Genomic DNA, 15387 nt, shown 5'->3' with positions numbered 1-15387 from the left:
CAGCTCTAAACCAGGACTAAACCAGGTCTAAACCAGGTCTAAACCAGGTCTAAACCAGGTCTAAACAGGGGGGGGGGCTCGGTTTATCAGCAGCTCTGTGCACGGCCCTGGCTGCTCACAACCTCGCCCTGAACCGTCTCCCGCACACACGCGAGCCGCGGTGTTTGTGTCCACGGACGCGGCGCTGAAGTGGGCCAAAAGTGGCTCGAAAGTGGGCCAAAAGTGGGCGGGACGCGGCGCAAAGTGGCCCGAAAGTGGCGCAAAGTTGTCAAAAGTGCGACGGGAGCGCGATGTCCGTGTTTGCGCAGCGCTCGTATAACGGTGCAGAGCCAGGTAGAACAGCGCGGGCGTAGATGGCGCTAGAGGGACGCGGGAGGCGGCCGCCATCTTGGGAGAGGAAAGCGGAGCACGTTTCTAAACAAACTAACCAACTGTTCCATTTAACTGATTTGTACTGATGTATTTGTGGTCCTGATAATGCAGGAAACTCTCTGTATCTGTCTTTTTTTACTATGAATACTTAAAATGAATATACACTCGAGCTGCAACTGACAATTACTGAATTATTATGTTCAGGCGACTTGTCAAACGACTTTGAGAAAATATAGTGTGAGCCAAAGAAAGGTTGTAAGATACTGGTTTGAGAATGTTTACGCTATAATAAAGTGTATTGTTGATTAAACAGTATTTACTTTGACTTTTCGTATGTGTTTTAGAGTCTGTATAGGCCAGATAACGACTGCGTCTACAAAATATCATTGATTATTTTTGAAAATCATGATTAGTTTGTTGTTGCAGCTTTTATTATTCCCCATGAATCTGCTGCACCGGCTGATAATTTATGGACATTGTTGTGAGGGAACTATATGATTTATTAAAAAGACAGATTTATTGTACTTTACTGATAATATTATTACATTTTAGTTCCTTAACTTTATTTTTGAACTAGTTCTTCCAGTCGTCTGTATGTTCCGCTGAAGATAAATAAAAGCAATTATAATTCTGACACTGAAAAAGTCCAAACTAAACATTTAATTCAAAGTTCCCACTCTCTCTTCGTCTGTTATTTTAGTTTTAAACCGTTCATCACCATGGAAACTGCCCCAGGTCCCCCCTCATCCTGCCACTCTCCATCACAAACACACAGTCGCAACATGGCCGCTCCGCCGCGCACGTCCGTTGCCACGGGTTACCGCGGCCGCTCCCTCTGGCGTCCCACACGGCCGCGCTGCATATAACGGTACACCCTGGGATAGAAGCGTCAAAACTCCCCCCGAAACAAGCTCCAAACTCCCGCTTCCCCCCCGCGTCCCGCGCCGGAGACCCCCCCCCCGCCGCCGGACCGGGACCCCGCTCGCGCGCGGCTCCGGGGGGCCCCTCCGCCGCTCGCGTGGTACTCACCGCTGCTGCGCTTCGGGTTCGCCTGCTTTCTGCGCTTACACCTGGGGCCATCCGCCATGATCGCGCTCGCTCTCTGTTGCTCCGGCTCGGATGGTCGCTCCTCCCCCCCGCCCGCGCGCGTTTCCTCACCCATGGGTGCTCCTCCTCACCCCTCCGCGCGCTCACCCCCCGCTCCTATCCGCTTTACGACATCACCTCCCCCCCCCCCCCCCCCCCCCCTCCCCCCCCCCCCCCGCGCGCCCTGCGCCGTGAGCGGGTCACGTGGGTTCGTCACGGAGCGTTGTGACGGTTCGATCGTTATTCTCTTTTTTCTTTGACGCACGTGACTTTTTTTTCACCTCAATGACGACGTGTTAAATGCGTCATAAAGTTCAGGAGAGTTACAGATGTTTTATGATCATAAAGGGGAGAGTTGAAGTTCAATTAAAACAACAACAACATAGAGAGAATAAAGAATAAAGTCTAAGGAATATAGCAGAACAACAACAACAAGGGAAAAGTAAAGACTGGCGGTAATGCAACACGCCATAAAACAACAACAACAACAACAATAATCATAATTATAAATAATAATAAAGTGAGATGTGTTCTTTTTCATTTTTTTTTTCATTTTTTTTTTTTAACAGAACAAATTAAAAAAACACAGAACACAACAGAAAGTGACCAGAGAGTGAAAATAAAATAGAAATAGACAACTAAACATTCAAAAACAAAATTATGGCATATTCAATAATGGTCCAAAGTCTTTCAAATCAAATATGTTTTTTCTGGAGGTAAATCTAGAATTGTGAACGCAAAAATTGAGCAAACATAACTTTATTATGTGACGACACTGTTTTGTTTTTATGGCATTAAATATGTGTAAAAGCTGCGTTCTTCCTGCGCTTGCGTCTCCACAAACCTGACTCGTACGTGGCCCGGCGGCGCCTCCTGGTGCTGTAATATTGCACACTTTGTCATAAAGCGTGTCTTATCTCCACGGAGATGGTTCAGACGCGCGGCAGAAATGCACCGGCAGCAGAACGGGTAATAAACGTTCTAAATGTGCAGCGTTTTGAAACTCATCTGGTGTAATGGAGCAGATGCAGAACATACTTTTAATGATTTGAGTCGTTCTATTTAAATCAACTTATTCAAACGCAGAAAAAGGTTTATTGCCTTTGTAAGCGCACGTTTTCATGTCATGTGACCAGTAACAGTCAAATATTAGAATATGAACTATGACACAATAAAGACGTGTAAAAAATAAGATGTTAAAATACAAAATGTGCCGTTTGACCCACGTTTGGTTCAATAAATGTGGGTTTTATGAGTCTGTTTCATCACTGAGCTTATGCTAAACTGTGTGTTTTTAACCTTTATTTGACCAGACAAAAGACTTAGAACAAACAAATAAAATAGCATCTTTGTTTTGTTCCACATTCAGGAAATAAAAAAAAACAAGAAGAGAAAATAAACTTGCATTAGAAATCAAGCTAAACATGATTAAAATGGACTTAAACAGTAAATAAAATATAAATATAATATAAATAGATAAAGTATGTGGTGCATTACGATGGATTTTATTGTGTATTTCTCGTGTTATTTAAATCCACTGCGTTGTTCATTTAGAGCTTAAGAAAACACGTCACAAAAAGGCTAAATTAATAAACACGGAGGAGGAGGACACCTGGTTTTACGACGCGCTCGACACGTTTACGGCAGCACGTCCGCGAGCAGCACGCCGCGGCCCCTCCCCCCCCCCGGGCCGCACGTGGGCGTGTTTCTGCTGCGTAACGTCAACATTCAAACTACAACTCGATTGCGGAGGAAAAAACGCGCTTTTTTTGTCGCAGAAATGTCGTGATTTTGCGCCAGTTCGTGCCGTTTGCGGACGAAAGCCTCGCGCCTTTTCACCTGTTGTTGTTTTGTCTCGTGGCTCTGGAGAAAGCAGAGCACGTGACCCGCACGAGCTCCGCGCAGCCGCAGAACTGAGGAGGAGACGAACCGGAGGATTTTTAAACTACTTTATACTTTTTACTTTACACGTTTCAGTGTTAATAATGTGAGGCTGTAAATAAAACTGTTTAAAGTTGTATTAAAGTATAAAAAAAAACACAACTAAAGCAACAAATAACCAGTGGTGGAAAGTACTGAAGTATTTTCATTAAGTACTTTCATTTTGGTTTGATCTTTTTGCACTTTCGTGGTAAAAATCCTGTTTAAAGGTTTTGAGTTTTGAGCAAACAAAAAATAGACTGTGATAAAAAATAAAAAAAAAAGTCTAGAAACGTTTAGAAATGGACTGACTTTTACTCTTTATTAGTATTGTTACTTTATATTCTAAAAGTACAAATGTAAACGTGTGCGTCAATATTTTAAAAGTTGATTTTGATATTTTTTACTTTGACTTGCGTACATTTCTAGCTCCTGTGTATGAAGGTTATTTTGTGTTTTTGTGTTTTTATCAAAAACATTTTTTTTACATTGAATCTTGTAAAAATATTCATTGTATCTAATACGATTATATATTTTTTAATTTGATGTAAAAAAACAAATTAAAAAAAGTTATATTCAATGTAAAAAAAAAAGTAAGCTGAGCTTGTTTCGGGGGGAGTTTTGACGCTTCTATCCCAGGGTGTAAATTCGATGTAAAAAAAAAATATCGTAATAAAAACACAAAATAACCTTCATACTGTGTCTGTACTTTTACTTGAGTAACTACATTGATGTGGAAACTGTCTTTATTCTGTAAAACATATAATAATAAATAGCACCGTGAATTATAATAACCAGGCTCTGACTTTACACTTTACTCCACAAAGTTCACATACATAAGATAAAATAAAGATAATGTTTTTTAAGTACATGACGTGAGAATGTAGTTTTCACTCTTGATAAAAACCTGTTTAAAGTCTTGATCTGTGGCTTCATTATGCGAGATTAGCTTAAGATAAGATAAGAGAATTAGAGCTGCAGCAGAAAGTAGAAGAACAAATATATGATAAAAGATCAATAATGTATAAGATGTGTTTATATTAGGCTGCATATCGAAGTCATTTCACAGCCAAAAACACTTCAAGAATTAAGTGATTTTTCTACTTCTAGAATTAGAATTTACCATTCTGTGGTTTTTCACTCTTTTTATTTGCAAATGTTTATTTCTGAAAATACATTTATCACAAAAATAAATTTAAATTAAAACTGAAAAGGCCCGAAGTCACTGGGACAGGCTCCAGTCACCCGCGACCCCGAAAGGGAACAAGCGGTAGAAAATGGATGGATGGATGAAATTATCTTCATATAAAAAGCAATCCAACAATATTTCATTTTTATTTCGAAATGGTTTTTTTTAACTATAATTCATCTCAATCAGGGATTTTTTAAATGTAAATTAAAATAAACTGAACCAATTTTCATATTAAAAAGAACAATTAGATAGATATATTTACTTTCAGATTGAATTAGTTGTTTATTTTATTTTACATTTCAATCAAAATTAGATGTTAGAAACGGCTAGCTGAATATTTATTTATTTTATTTATTTTATTTATTTTATTTATTTTATTTATTTTATTTATTTTATTTATTTTATTTATTTTATTTATTTTATTTATTTTGTTTTATTTATTTATTTTGTTGTTTTATTTTGAATTTTATTTATTTGGAGTAAGTCAGCACACAAAGCACCAGAACAATCTTCTAGAGTTCTTTGTGGCTTCACCTCTCGTACATTTGGCGTTGGGGCCGAGCTCAGGGGCCGAGCTCAGGGGCCCTTTCCTTTTACGACCCGACTTGACAAACATACCTGTGTGTCCCACTCGAGGCTCTTTCACTAACGACCGTCAGATTCGACGCCGGGGCCCTCGCGTGGCTCACACATGAACATTTGTCCCACACACACTCAGGTGTCCCGCCCCCTGGTGTCCCGCCCCCCTCGCCCCCCCGCCCCCGGTGTCCCACCTGCCGCATCACAATGGCCCCGGGGTCTGGCCCTTCAAAGACACCAAACTCTACGGGGCGCTTCACGGATGAACCAGGGGCCATTGTGGAGCCCGTCTTCATTTCAATGGGGGACTTAGCATAAGGTAATAGGTTCCATTTCCACACTCGTGTCGTGGAGGGGAGTTGAACCTTCATCTCCTGTCAGCGGGAGCTCGGACCGCCATTAGCATCATTAGCATCACTAGCATCACGCGACCACAGGGCAAATGTGGGCTTTTGTGTTTGATTTAACATCCTGAGCCATCTGTACTTCACTTAAGTACTTTCCATTTGGTGTGAGGGGTTTTGTTTTGCATATTCAGGGCCTAAAGGTTCATCCAAAAGTTTAGAAACAGTGACAAATTGATTTGAGAATGTAAAAAAAAAACTAAAACAATTCCTTACCACATTTACCCCTTTAATAATCTAAAAGTACAATTTTAAACATGTACTTGAATACTTTTTAAATGTATTTTCTTGTTCTTGTATCTGGGAACAAAAAACTACTCAGAATATTTCTTTTTTTAACATGGTTTTTGTGTAACTTTAGAACGTTCTTTTTTACAGAACTTGATTACCGACTATAAGTTGCACATTTTTTCATAGTTTTGGCCGGGGTGCGACTTATACTTATATTTATACGTATATACTTATACTCCAGTGCAACTTATATATGTTTTTTTCTTCTCTATTATGCATTTTTTGGCTGGTGCGACTTATAGTCCGGAAAATACGATAATTAAACTGTTTAAAGCTGAATTAAGTCATTTGAAATCACAATTTGCATATTTTTTTCTCTGGCCAATCAGAGAAGGCGATGCAGTGTGTGTGTGTGTGTGTTTGTTTGTTTGTTTGTTTATTTACCAAAGTGAAAGCAGTACAATTAAAGCAGCATTTACTCTACAACATGAACAACACATCATAAATAAACTTTAAAACCTCGTTGAGCAGCTGTTCTTTTTGGTTCCACACAAAGCAAAAGAGACGATTTCACTAATGTGATGATGCATACTCGTACTCGCCCACACAGAGTACACGCACGCAAAGTACACATGAGTACACGTAAAGTACACATAACTAGCACCTGAGAGTCCGACAGTGCAACCCGATCGTGTCCGGCTCAGGAATAGACTAAGAATGTCAAGGCCTGACCTGCCACTGTCCCGCACAGAGACATGAGAGGGCCGACGCTGGACAAAACACACAGGACACACACCAGGTCAGCCGCCTGTGTCCATGGCAACACAGCCTCACGCCAACATGGGACGAGCACGGGATGAACACGGGACGAGCACGGGACGAGCACGGGACAAACAGAGGACGAGCACGGGATGAACGCGCAACAAACACGCAACAAACACGCAACAAACACGCAACAAACACGCAACAAACACGCAACAAACACGCAACGAACACGCAACAAACACGCAACAAACACGCAACGAACACGCAACAAACACGCAACAAACACGCAACGAACACGCAACAAACACGCAACGAACATACGGCAAACACGGGACGAGCACAAGACGAACACGCAACGAGCACGGGACGAACACGGGACGAACACTGGACGAACACATGAACACATATATGTGAGCTTGTACTTTATATATGAGCTTGTACTTTATATGTGAGCTTGTACTTTATATATGAGCTTGTACTTTATATGTGAGCTTGTACTTTATATATGAGCTTGTACTTTATATGTGAGCTTGTACTTTATATGTGAGCTTGTACTTTATATATGAGCTTGTACTTTATATGTGAGCTTGTACTTTATATATGAGCTTGTACTTTATATATGAGCTTGTACTTTATATGTGAGCTTGTACTTTATATATGAGCTTGTACTTTATATGTGAGCTTGTACTTTATATGTGAGCTTGTACTTTATATATGAGCTTGTACTTTATATATGAGCTTGTACTTTATATGTGAGCTTGTACTTTATATATGAGCTTGTACTTTATATATGAGCTTGTACTTTATATGTGAGCTTGTACTTTATATGTGAGCTTGTACTTTATATATGAGCTTGTACTTTATATGTGAGCTTGTACTTTATATGTGAGCTTGTACTTTATATATGAGCTTGTACTTTATATATGAGCTTGTACTTTATATGTGAGCTTGTACTTTATATGTGAGCTTGTACTTTATATGTGAGCTTGTACTTTATATGTGAGCTTGTACTTTATATATGAGCTTGTACTTTATATATGAGCTTGTACTTTATATGTGAGCTTGTACTTTATATGTGAGCTTATACTTTATATGTGAGCTTGTACTTTATATGTGAGCTTGTACTTTATATATGAGCTTGTACTTTATATATGAGCTTGTACTTTATATATGAGCTTGTACTTTATATGTGAGCTTGTACTTTATATGTGAGCTTGTACTTTATATGTGAGCTTGTACTTTATATATGAGCTTGTACTTTATATATGAGCTTGTACTTTATATGTGAGCTTGTACTTTATATGTGAGCTTGTACTTTATATATGAGCTTGTACTTTATATGTGAGCTTGTACTTTATATGTGAGCTTGTACTTTATATGTGAGCTTGTACTTTATATATGAGCTTGTACTTTATATGGAGCTTGTACTTTATATGTGAGCTTGTACTTTATATATGAGCTTGTACTTTATATGTGAGCTTGTACTTTATATGTGAGCTTGTACTTTATATGTGAGCTTGTACTTTATATATGAGCTTGTACTTTATATATGAGCTTGTACTTTATATATGAGCTTGTACTTTATATGTGAGCTTGTACTTTATATGTGAGCTTGTACTTTATATGTGAGCTTGTACTTTATATATGAGCTTGTACTTTATATATGAGCTTGTACTTTATATGTGAGCTTGTACTTTATATATGAGCTTGTACTTTATATATGAGCTTGTACTTTATATGTGAGCTTGTACTTTATATATGAGCTTGTACTTTATATATGAGCTTGTACTTTATATATGAGCTTGTACTTTATATATGAGCTTGTACTTTATATGTGAGCTTGTACTTTATATATGAGCTTGTACTTTATATATGAGCTTGTACTTTATATGTGAGCTTGTACTTTATATGTGAGCTTGTACTTTATATGTGAGCTTGTACTTTATATATGAGCTTGTACTTTATATATGAGCTTGTACTTTATATGTGAGCTTGTACTTTATATGTGAGCTTGTACTTTATATGTGAGCTTGTACTTTATATGTGAGCTTGTACTTTATATATGAGCTTGTACTTTATATGTGAGCTTGTACTTTATATATGAGCTTGTACTTTATATATGAGCTTGTACTTTATATGTGAGCTTGTACTTTATATATGAGCTTGTACTTTATATATGAGCTTGTACTTTATATGTGAGCTTGTACTTTATATATGAGCTTGTACTTTATATATGAGCTTGTACTTTATATGTGAGCTTGTACTTTATATGTGAGCTTGTACTTTATATATGAGCTTGTACATGTACAAATACATGACGGCCGCTGTGTTTGGTCAAATGTCCAGGAAAAAGGTTTTTCCTGCTCCTAAATTGCTCCTGTATTTTGGACGGACTTTGGTGCTGACCACGTGGAGCGTCTTCTGGTCATTTTCAATGTTTGGCCCCAACTTCACAGATGGTCACATGACTAGTATTATAGAGACATTATAGAGACAACTAGTATTATAGAGACATTATAGAGACAACTAGTATTATAGAGACATTATAGAGACATTATAGAGACATTATAGAGAGGACGCGTTGGGACAAAGCTGGAGCCGGTTTGACTTGTATTTGGAAGTGGTTGGTGATTGGTTTGTATTGAACGTGTCTCGTACCTGAGATAAGAACCTTTATTTGACGGGACAAAGTCTGAGGTAAAAGACTGTGACTCAGACTCAACCAGGTGGACACAACACTACAACCTATTCTCATTTATTTTCTTTTATTCTATTTTATTTTCTTCCATTTTATCTAATTAAAAAATGTTTAAACTTGTTTTTATTTCTATTTATTCTATTTATTTTATTTATTCATTTTGTTCATTTTGTTTATTTTATTATTATTTTTTAATGTATTTTAATAATATAATCTATTGTTTTTAAACATTTCATTTTTAAAATTTAATTTTTATTATTCATTATTAGGCCCGAGCGCCACAAGCTGGCGAGAGGCCTATTAATCTCGTAAGGCCGTGCGAAGCACGGCTGCGAAAGTGCGCACGTAGTGCACACGAAATCGAGCGCGAAGCGCTCGCCCACTTCCAAACATTCACTAACGCACTCCTCCACTCATGCACGCCCCATGCATACTAATTAGTAGTAGGAAAATGGAACATTACCGTTGTAAACGGGCGAAGCCCGTGCAAAAGTGCGCACTAAACGAGCACTTTACATTGAGATGACGACCACGAAGCGGTCGTCATCCCCATGTAAAGCACTCATTTGCGCTAAGTAGCTCACGAATACGTTCCCCATCTCTTGCATGTTCCGTGCATATAAGCATGTAATGCAAAAATTGAACATTATTTCTGTATAGAGGGCCAAAAACACAAAGTGGGCGGAGCCCACTCAAAATTAACGAAAGTACCCGTCAGTGACCAGGGACCCACACCATGAGGTAGGAAAGCGCGAGCGCTTTCCGAAAATGTATAGTTTATGATATTTAAAAAATGGGAAACATTGTTTTCGCATATTATTCTTTCTTCTTTCTTCTTCTCGGGACCAACCCCCCTATTTTTCACCCAGTGAACATTGACGAAAAGTCACAAAAATGTTCACACCTCTAAAAATCGTGCCTCTCTACATTCTGGCTATTTCCCTTTTCTAAAATAAAAAAATTGGCGCGTCAGCGCCCCCAAATGTACCAAAAATGCATTGAGATAGGAAATGACCCCAAAAAAATCTGATCGTAGAATCATGAAATTTGGCGCAGAGGTAGATGGTGACAAGAAAAGTAAAAAATATTATTACGGCAACGCCGTCCACCCAACCAAATGTCGGCCATATTGGTTCAAAAATGGCTAAGCATGACTCTGGAGTTTTTCCAAACGTCGTACTTTTACAAACTCCTCCCAGGGCGTTGGCTCCAAAAAGCTGAAATTTGGTGAAAATGGTACTGAGGAGTGGGACATCCAAAGTTATTCAAATTACATTGATACCTGTCACGGTCTCTGTGCGGCGAAGCCGCAAACTTTAGCTAGAATTTCAGAAATCTCCCAAATTTAACATTTCTGCCGTTTGCGCAGATAAAGTCCGAATTGCGTCAAATTACAATCAGTTGTTAAACTCTTTGCCCTAAACCTACTTGAAGTGAAATAAATTAATTTGGCGCCACAGCGCCCCCTACAGATTTTATATGGAGGTTAAATGTTTAGTTTTGCGAAATTATCTGAAATTTGACACAAAACTCAATTTTGGCATCTTCATCAAAAAAGTAAATGAGACCCATGTCATAATTGTTACGGTTTTGCCGTAGCGATGACCGAAACCTCCCATGTTATTCCAATGGGGAAATCGCCAGAACATGTTTACACTTTAGACTTTCACCAACTCCTCTTAGGGCGTCAGCCCTATTAACCTGAAATTTGGTGAGACTCATCTTCAGGGCCATCAAAAGTTATCCACATTTTTATTCAAAGAGTCACGGTGTCTGTGCGGCAAAGCCGCACATTTTGCCAAGAATTCAAAATAAAATAGCTTTTTGATGGTAAAACAAAGGGGAGAAGATGTGACAGCGTCACAGATTCAGCAGTAGGCGTAATAAAAGGACAATTGAGGCGCGTTAGCGCCCCCTCCTCTTGCGGCGTGGCGGCCGTGTGGCGGCGGCGTGGCGAGGGCCGATCATTGCCGCTTGCGGCTATATTTGTCATTATTATTGTGGTACAATAAGTAGTAAAAGTGGCATTAATAGTAGTAGTAGTTGTAGTAGTAGAAGTCAGTGGTGGAAAGAGTAATTAGTACTTGAGTAAAGCAGTACGTCAAATACTCTGTATACTCATGTACAGTATGTACTTGCAGTATGTACTTGCAGTATGTACTTACAGTATGTACTTGCAGTATGTACTTGAAGTATGTACTTGCAGTATGTACTTACAGTATGTACTTGCAGTATGTACTTACAGTATGTACTTGCAGTATGTACTTGCAGTATGTACTTGCAGTATGTACTTGCAGTATGTACTTACAGTATGTACTTACAGTATGTACTTGCAGTATGTACTTGCAGTATGTACTTGCAGTATGTACTTGCAGTATGTACTTACAGTATGTACTTGCAGTATGTACTTGCAGTATGTACTTGCAGTATGTACTTACGGTATGTACTTGCAGTATGTACTTGCAATATGTACTTGCAGTATGTACTTGCAGTACTTCTGACCCTCTGTAGTGTTGGTGTTGTAACAGAAACTGTCCGACCGCAAAAGTTCAGGTTTGAGCCACTTCCTGTTTCCTCTCACCTGGTTGCCATGACACGTTGGTGACGGGAGGAAGCTCTAATCTAAGCTGCTTTATTTGGGTTTGTCGTTAGTGGTGTGGGGGCCCCTGGGGGCCCCTGGGGACAGCAATGCACTAAACAAACAAGACAGGGGCCAAGCACAAACGCCAGAACCACACGGGCAAAAGGGAACATCGTCCTGTCGTCTGTGGGTCGCGCGTCCGGGGCCCTGGACACGTCGCGTCCCGGGGCCCTGGACACGTCGCGTCCGGGGCCCTGGACACGTCGCGTCCCGGGGCCCTGGACACGTCGCGTCCCGGGGCCCTGGACACGACACGTCCCGGGGCCCTGGACACGACGCGTCCCGGGGCCCTGGACACGTCGCGTCCCGGGGCCCTGGACACGACACGTTCCGGGGCCCTGGACACGACACGTCCCGGGGCCCTGGACACGTCACGTTCGGGGTCCTGGACACGTCACATGACCTGAGTCCAGGAAGTCACAGGCTCATTTGCAGTTTTCATTCATAAAACTCAATCTCCCATGATGCTTTGCCTTCGGTCACATTCTTTGTCACTAAAGAGAAAACTGAAAACATGAAGAAAACTACTTACTCTTTATTATTTATTTGTTTTTGAGCTTTTGAAGTGACTAAAGTGAAGCTTCGATGAGTAAGAATTGAACCTCAGTCGCACTAAAGCTGTGGGAGTTTTATTTAGTTTTAGTTTTGTTTCCGAGCAGCAAAACATCTGCCTTTATCTGTCCAGGGCTGGAACTGACATTCATCAAAGCTCACAGTGACACCTCGTGGTGAGGAAGAGTAATGCTGCTCTAAGTCCAGGTCTGAAACTGGACTGAGCTCTAGAGCTTTACTGGGTCTAGACCAGGACTAAACCTGAATCAGACGTGTTCAGGGTCAGACGTGTTCTGGATCAGACGTGTTCAGGGTCAGACGTGTTCAGGGTCAGACGTGTTCTGGATCAGACGTGTTCAGGGTCAGACGTGTTCAGGGTCAGACGTGTTCAGGGTCAGACGTGTTCTGGGTCAGACCTGTTCAGGGTCAGAGGTGTTCCGGGTCAGACGTGTTCCGGATCAGACGTGTTCAGGGTCAGACGTGTTCAGGGTCAGACGTGTTCAGGGTCAGACGTGTTCAGGGTCAGACGTGTTCTGGATCAGACGTGTTCAGGGTCAGACGTGTTCAGGGTCAGACGTGTTCTGGATCAGACGTGTTCAGGGTCAGACGTGTTCAGGGTCAGACGTGTTCTGGATCAGACGTGTTCAGGGTCAGACGTGTTCAGGGTCAGACGTGTTCAGGGTCAGACGTGTTCCGGATCAGACGTGTTCAGGGTCAGACGTGTTCAGGGTCAGACGTGTTCAGGGTCAGACGTGTTCAGGATCAGACGTGTTCAGGGTCAGACGTGTTCAGGGTCAGACGTGTTCAGGGTCAGACGTGTTCTGGATCAGACGTGTTCAGGGTCAGACCTGTTCAGGGTCAGAGGTGTTCCGGGTCAGACGTGTTCCGGGTCAGACGTGTTCAGGGTCAGACGTGTTCAGGGTCAGACGTGTTCCGGGTCAGACGTGTTCAGGATCAGACGTGTTCAGGGTCAGACGTGTTCAGGGTCAGACGTGTTCCGGGTCAGACGTGTTCAGGATCAGACGTGTTCCGGATCAGACGTGTTCTGGATCAGACGTGTTCAGGGTCAGACCTGTTCAGGGTCAGAGGTGTTCCGGGTCAGACGTGTTCCGGGTCAGACGTGTTCAGGGTCAGACGTGTTCAGGGTCAGACGTGTTCCGGGTCAGACGTGTTCAGGATCAGACGTGTTCAGGGTCAGACGTGTTCAGGGTCAGACGTGTTCAGGGTCAGACGTGTTCCGGGTCAGACGTGTTCAGGGTCAGACGTGTTCAGGGTCAGACGTGTTCAGGGTCAGACGTGTTCAGGGTCAGACGTGTTCAGGGTCAGACGTGTTCAGGGTCAGACGTGTTCAGGGTCAGACGTGTTCCGGGTCAGACGTGTTCAGGGTCAGACGTGTTCAGGGTCAGACGTGTTCAGGGTCAGACGTGGGGGACTTATTACTCGAGTCTAATCACTTACAAAAATATGCTGTGAAAAGAACTATAAAGTAACAAAATGATGAGTTCTGGTTCTCAAACCCAAAGACCCCGTCAGTGTTCTGAAGAGTGAAGAACAGACTAAACACAGCCCTCGTCCTCAGAGTCTCCTTTTCGGGACGGACAAACTACAAAACCCTTCGGGAGGAAGTAGAACCCTTGGGGAGTTCCACAGGGAAGGAGAGATCTGACCCCCACTGACCCCCACTGACCCCCACTGACCCCCGCTGACCCCCACTGACCCTCACAGATGGACAGACGGACACGATAGAGGAGCCATGTGACCTAACGGCAGCATGTAAAGAGGAAACAGAACTGGACCCAGTACTGACCCCTGAGGCACACCGTAAGTTACTTTAGAACAAGGGGAGGAGCTCTGGTTTACGTTAACACATTGGTACTTGTCAGATTATAAATGTGATTTAAACCAGCTGAGGGCGGGGCCTGAGGGCGGGGCCTGAGGGCGGGGCCGCTGACACCTACATCACATTCTGACATCTGCAGTAGAATGTTGTGGTCGATGGTCAAACGCTGAGGTCCAACAGAACCAGGATTCAACCAGGTCTAAACCAGGACTAAACCAGGACTAAACCAGGACTAAACCAGGACTAAACCAGGACTAAACCAGGACAAAACAGGACTGAACCAGGACTAAACCAGGACTAAACCAGGACTAAACCAGGACAAAACAGGACTGAACCAGGACTAAACCAGGACTAAACCAGGGCTAAACCAGGACAAAACAGGACTAAACCAGGACTAAACCAGGACTAAACCAGGACTAAACCAGGGCTAAACCAGGACTAAACCAGGACTAAACCAGGGCTAAACCAGGACAAAACAGGACTAAACCAGGGCTAAACCAGGACTAAACCAGGACTAAACCAGGGCTAAACCAGGACTAAACCAGGACTAAACCAGGACTAAACCAGGGCTAAACCAGGGCTAAACCAGGACTAAACCAGGACTAAACCAGGGCTAAACCAGGACTAAACCAGGGCTAAACCAGGACTAAACAGGACAAAACCAGGACTAAACCAGGGCTGAACAGGACTAAACCAGGACTAAACCAGGACTAAACCAGGGCTAAACCAGGTCTAAACAGGACTAAACCAGGTCTAAACCAGGACTAAACCAGGTCTAAACAGGACTAAACCAGGTCTAAACCAGGACTAAACCAGGACTAAACCCGGTCTAAACCAGGACTAAACCAGGTCTAAACCAGGACTAAACCAGGACTAAACCCGGTCTAAACCAGGACTAAACCAGGTCTAAACAGGACTAAACCAGGTCTAAACCAGGACTAAACCAGGACTAAACCCGGTCTAAACCAGGACTAAACCAGGTCTAAACCAGGACTAAACCAGGACTAAACCAGGACCAAACCAGGGCTAAACCAGGGCTAAACCAGGGCTAAACCAGGTCTAAACCAGGACTAAACCCGATCTAAACCAGGACTAAACCAGGACTAA

General features: G+C 42.0%; 1 protein-coding gene across 1 annotated transcript in view; it reads right to left on the bottom strand.

The window, feature by feature from the left end:
* LOC140355959 (zinc finger E-box-binding homeobox 1-like) overlaps nucleotides 1-1495 on the bottom strand; it is a 53677-nt gene extending 52182 nt beyond the window's left edge. The window contains exon 1 of the mRNA XM_072440626.1: nucleotides 1402-1495. Within this exon, the coding sequence (XP_072296727.1) occupies nucleotides 1402-1459 (58 nt within the window). The 5' untranslated portion in view covers nucleotides 1460-1495. The remainder of the gene's footprint in view (nucleotides 1-1401) is intronic.
* Between the last annotated feature and the right edge of the window lie 13892 nt (nucleotides 1496-15387).

Source organism: Eucyclogobius newberryi, unplaced genomic scaffold, assembly GCF_026437365.1.
Source record: "Eucyclogobius newberryi isolate DKJ021-1_F unplaced genomic scaffold, fEucNew1.0.hap1 SCAF_12, whole genome shotgun sequence".
In the NCBI taxonomy this organism is placed as follows: Eukaryota; Metazoa; Chordata; class Actinopteri; order Gobiiformes; family Gobiidae; genus Eucyclogobius; species Eucyclogobius newberryi.
This window is presented reverse-complemented; position numbering and strand designations above follow the sequence as displayed.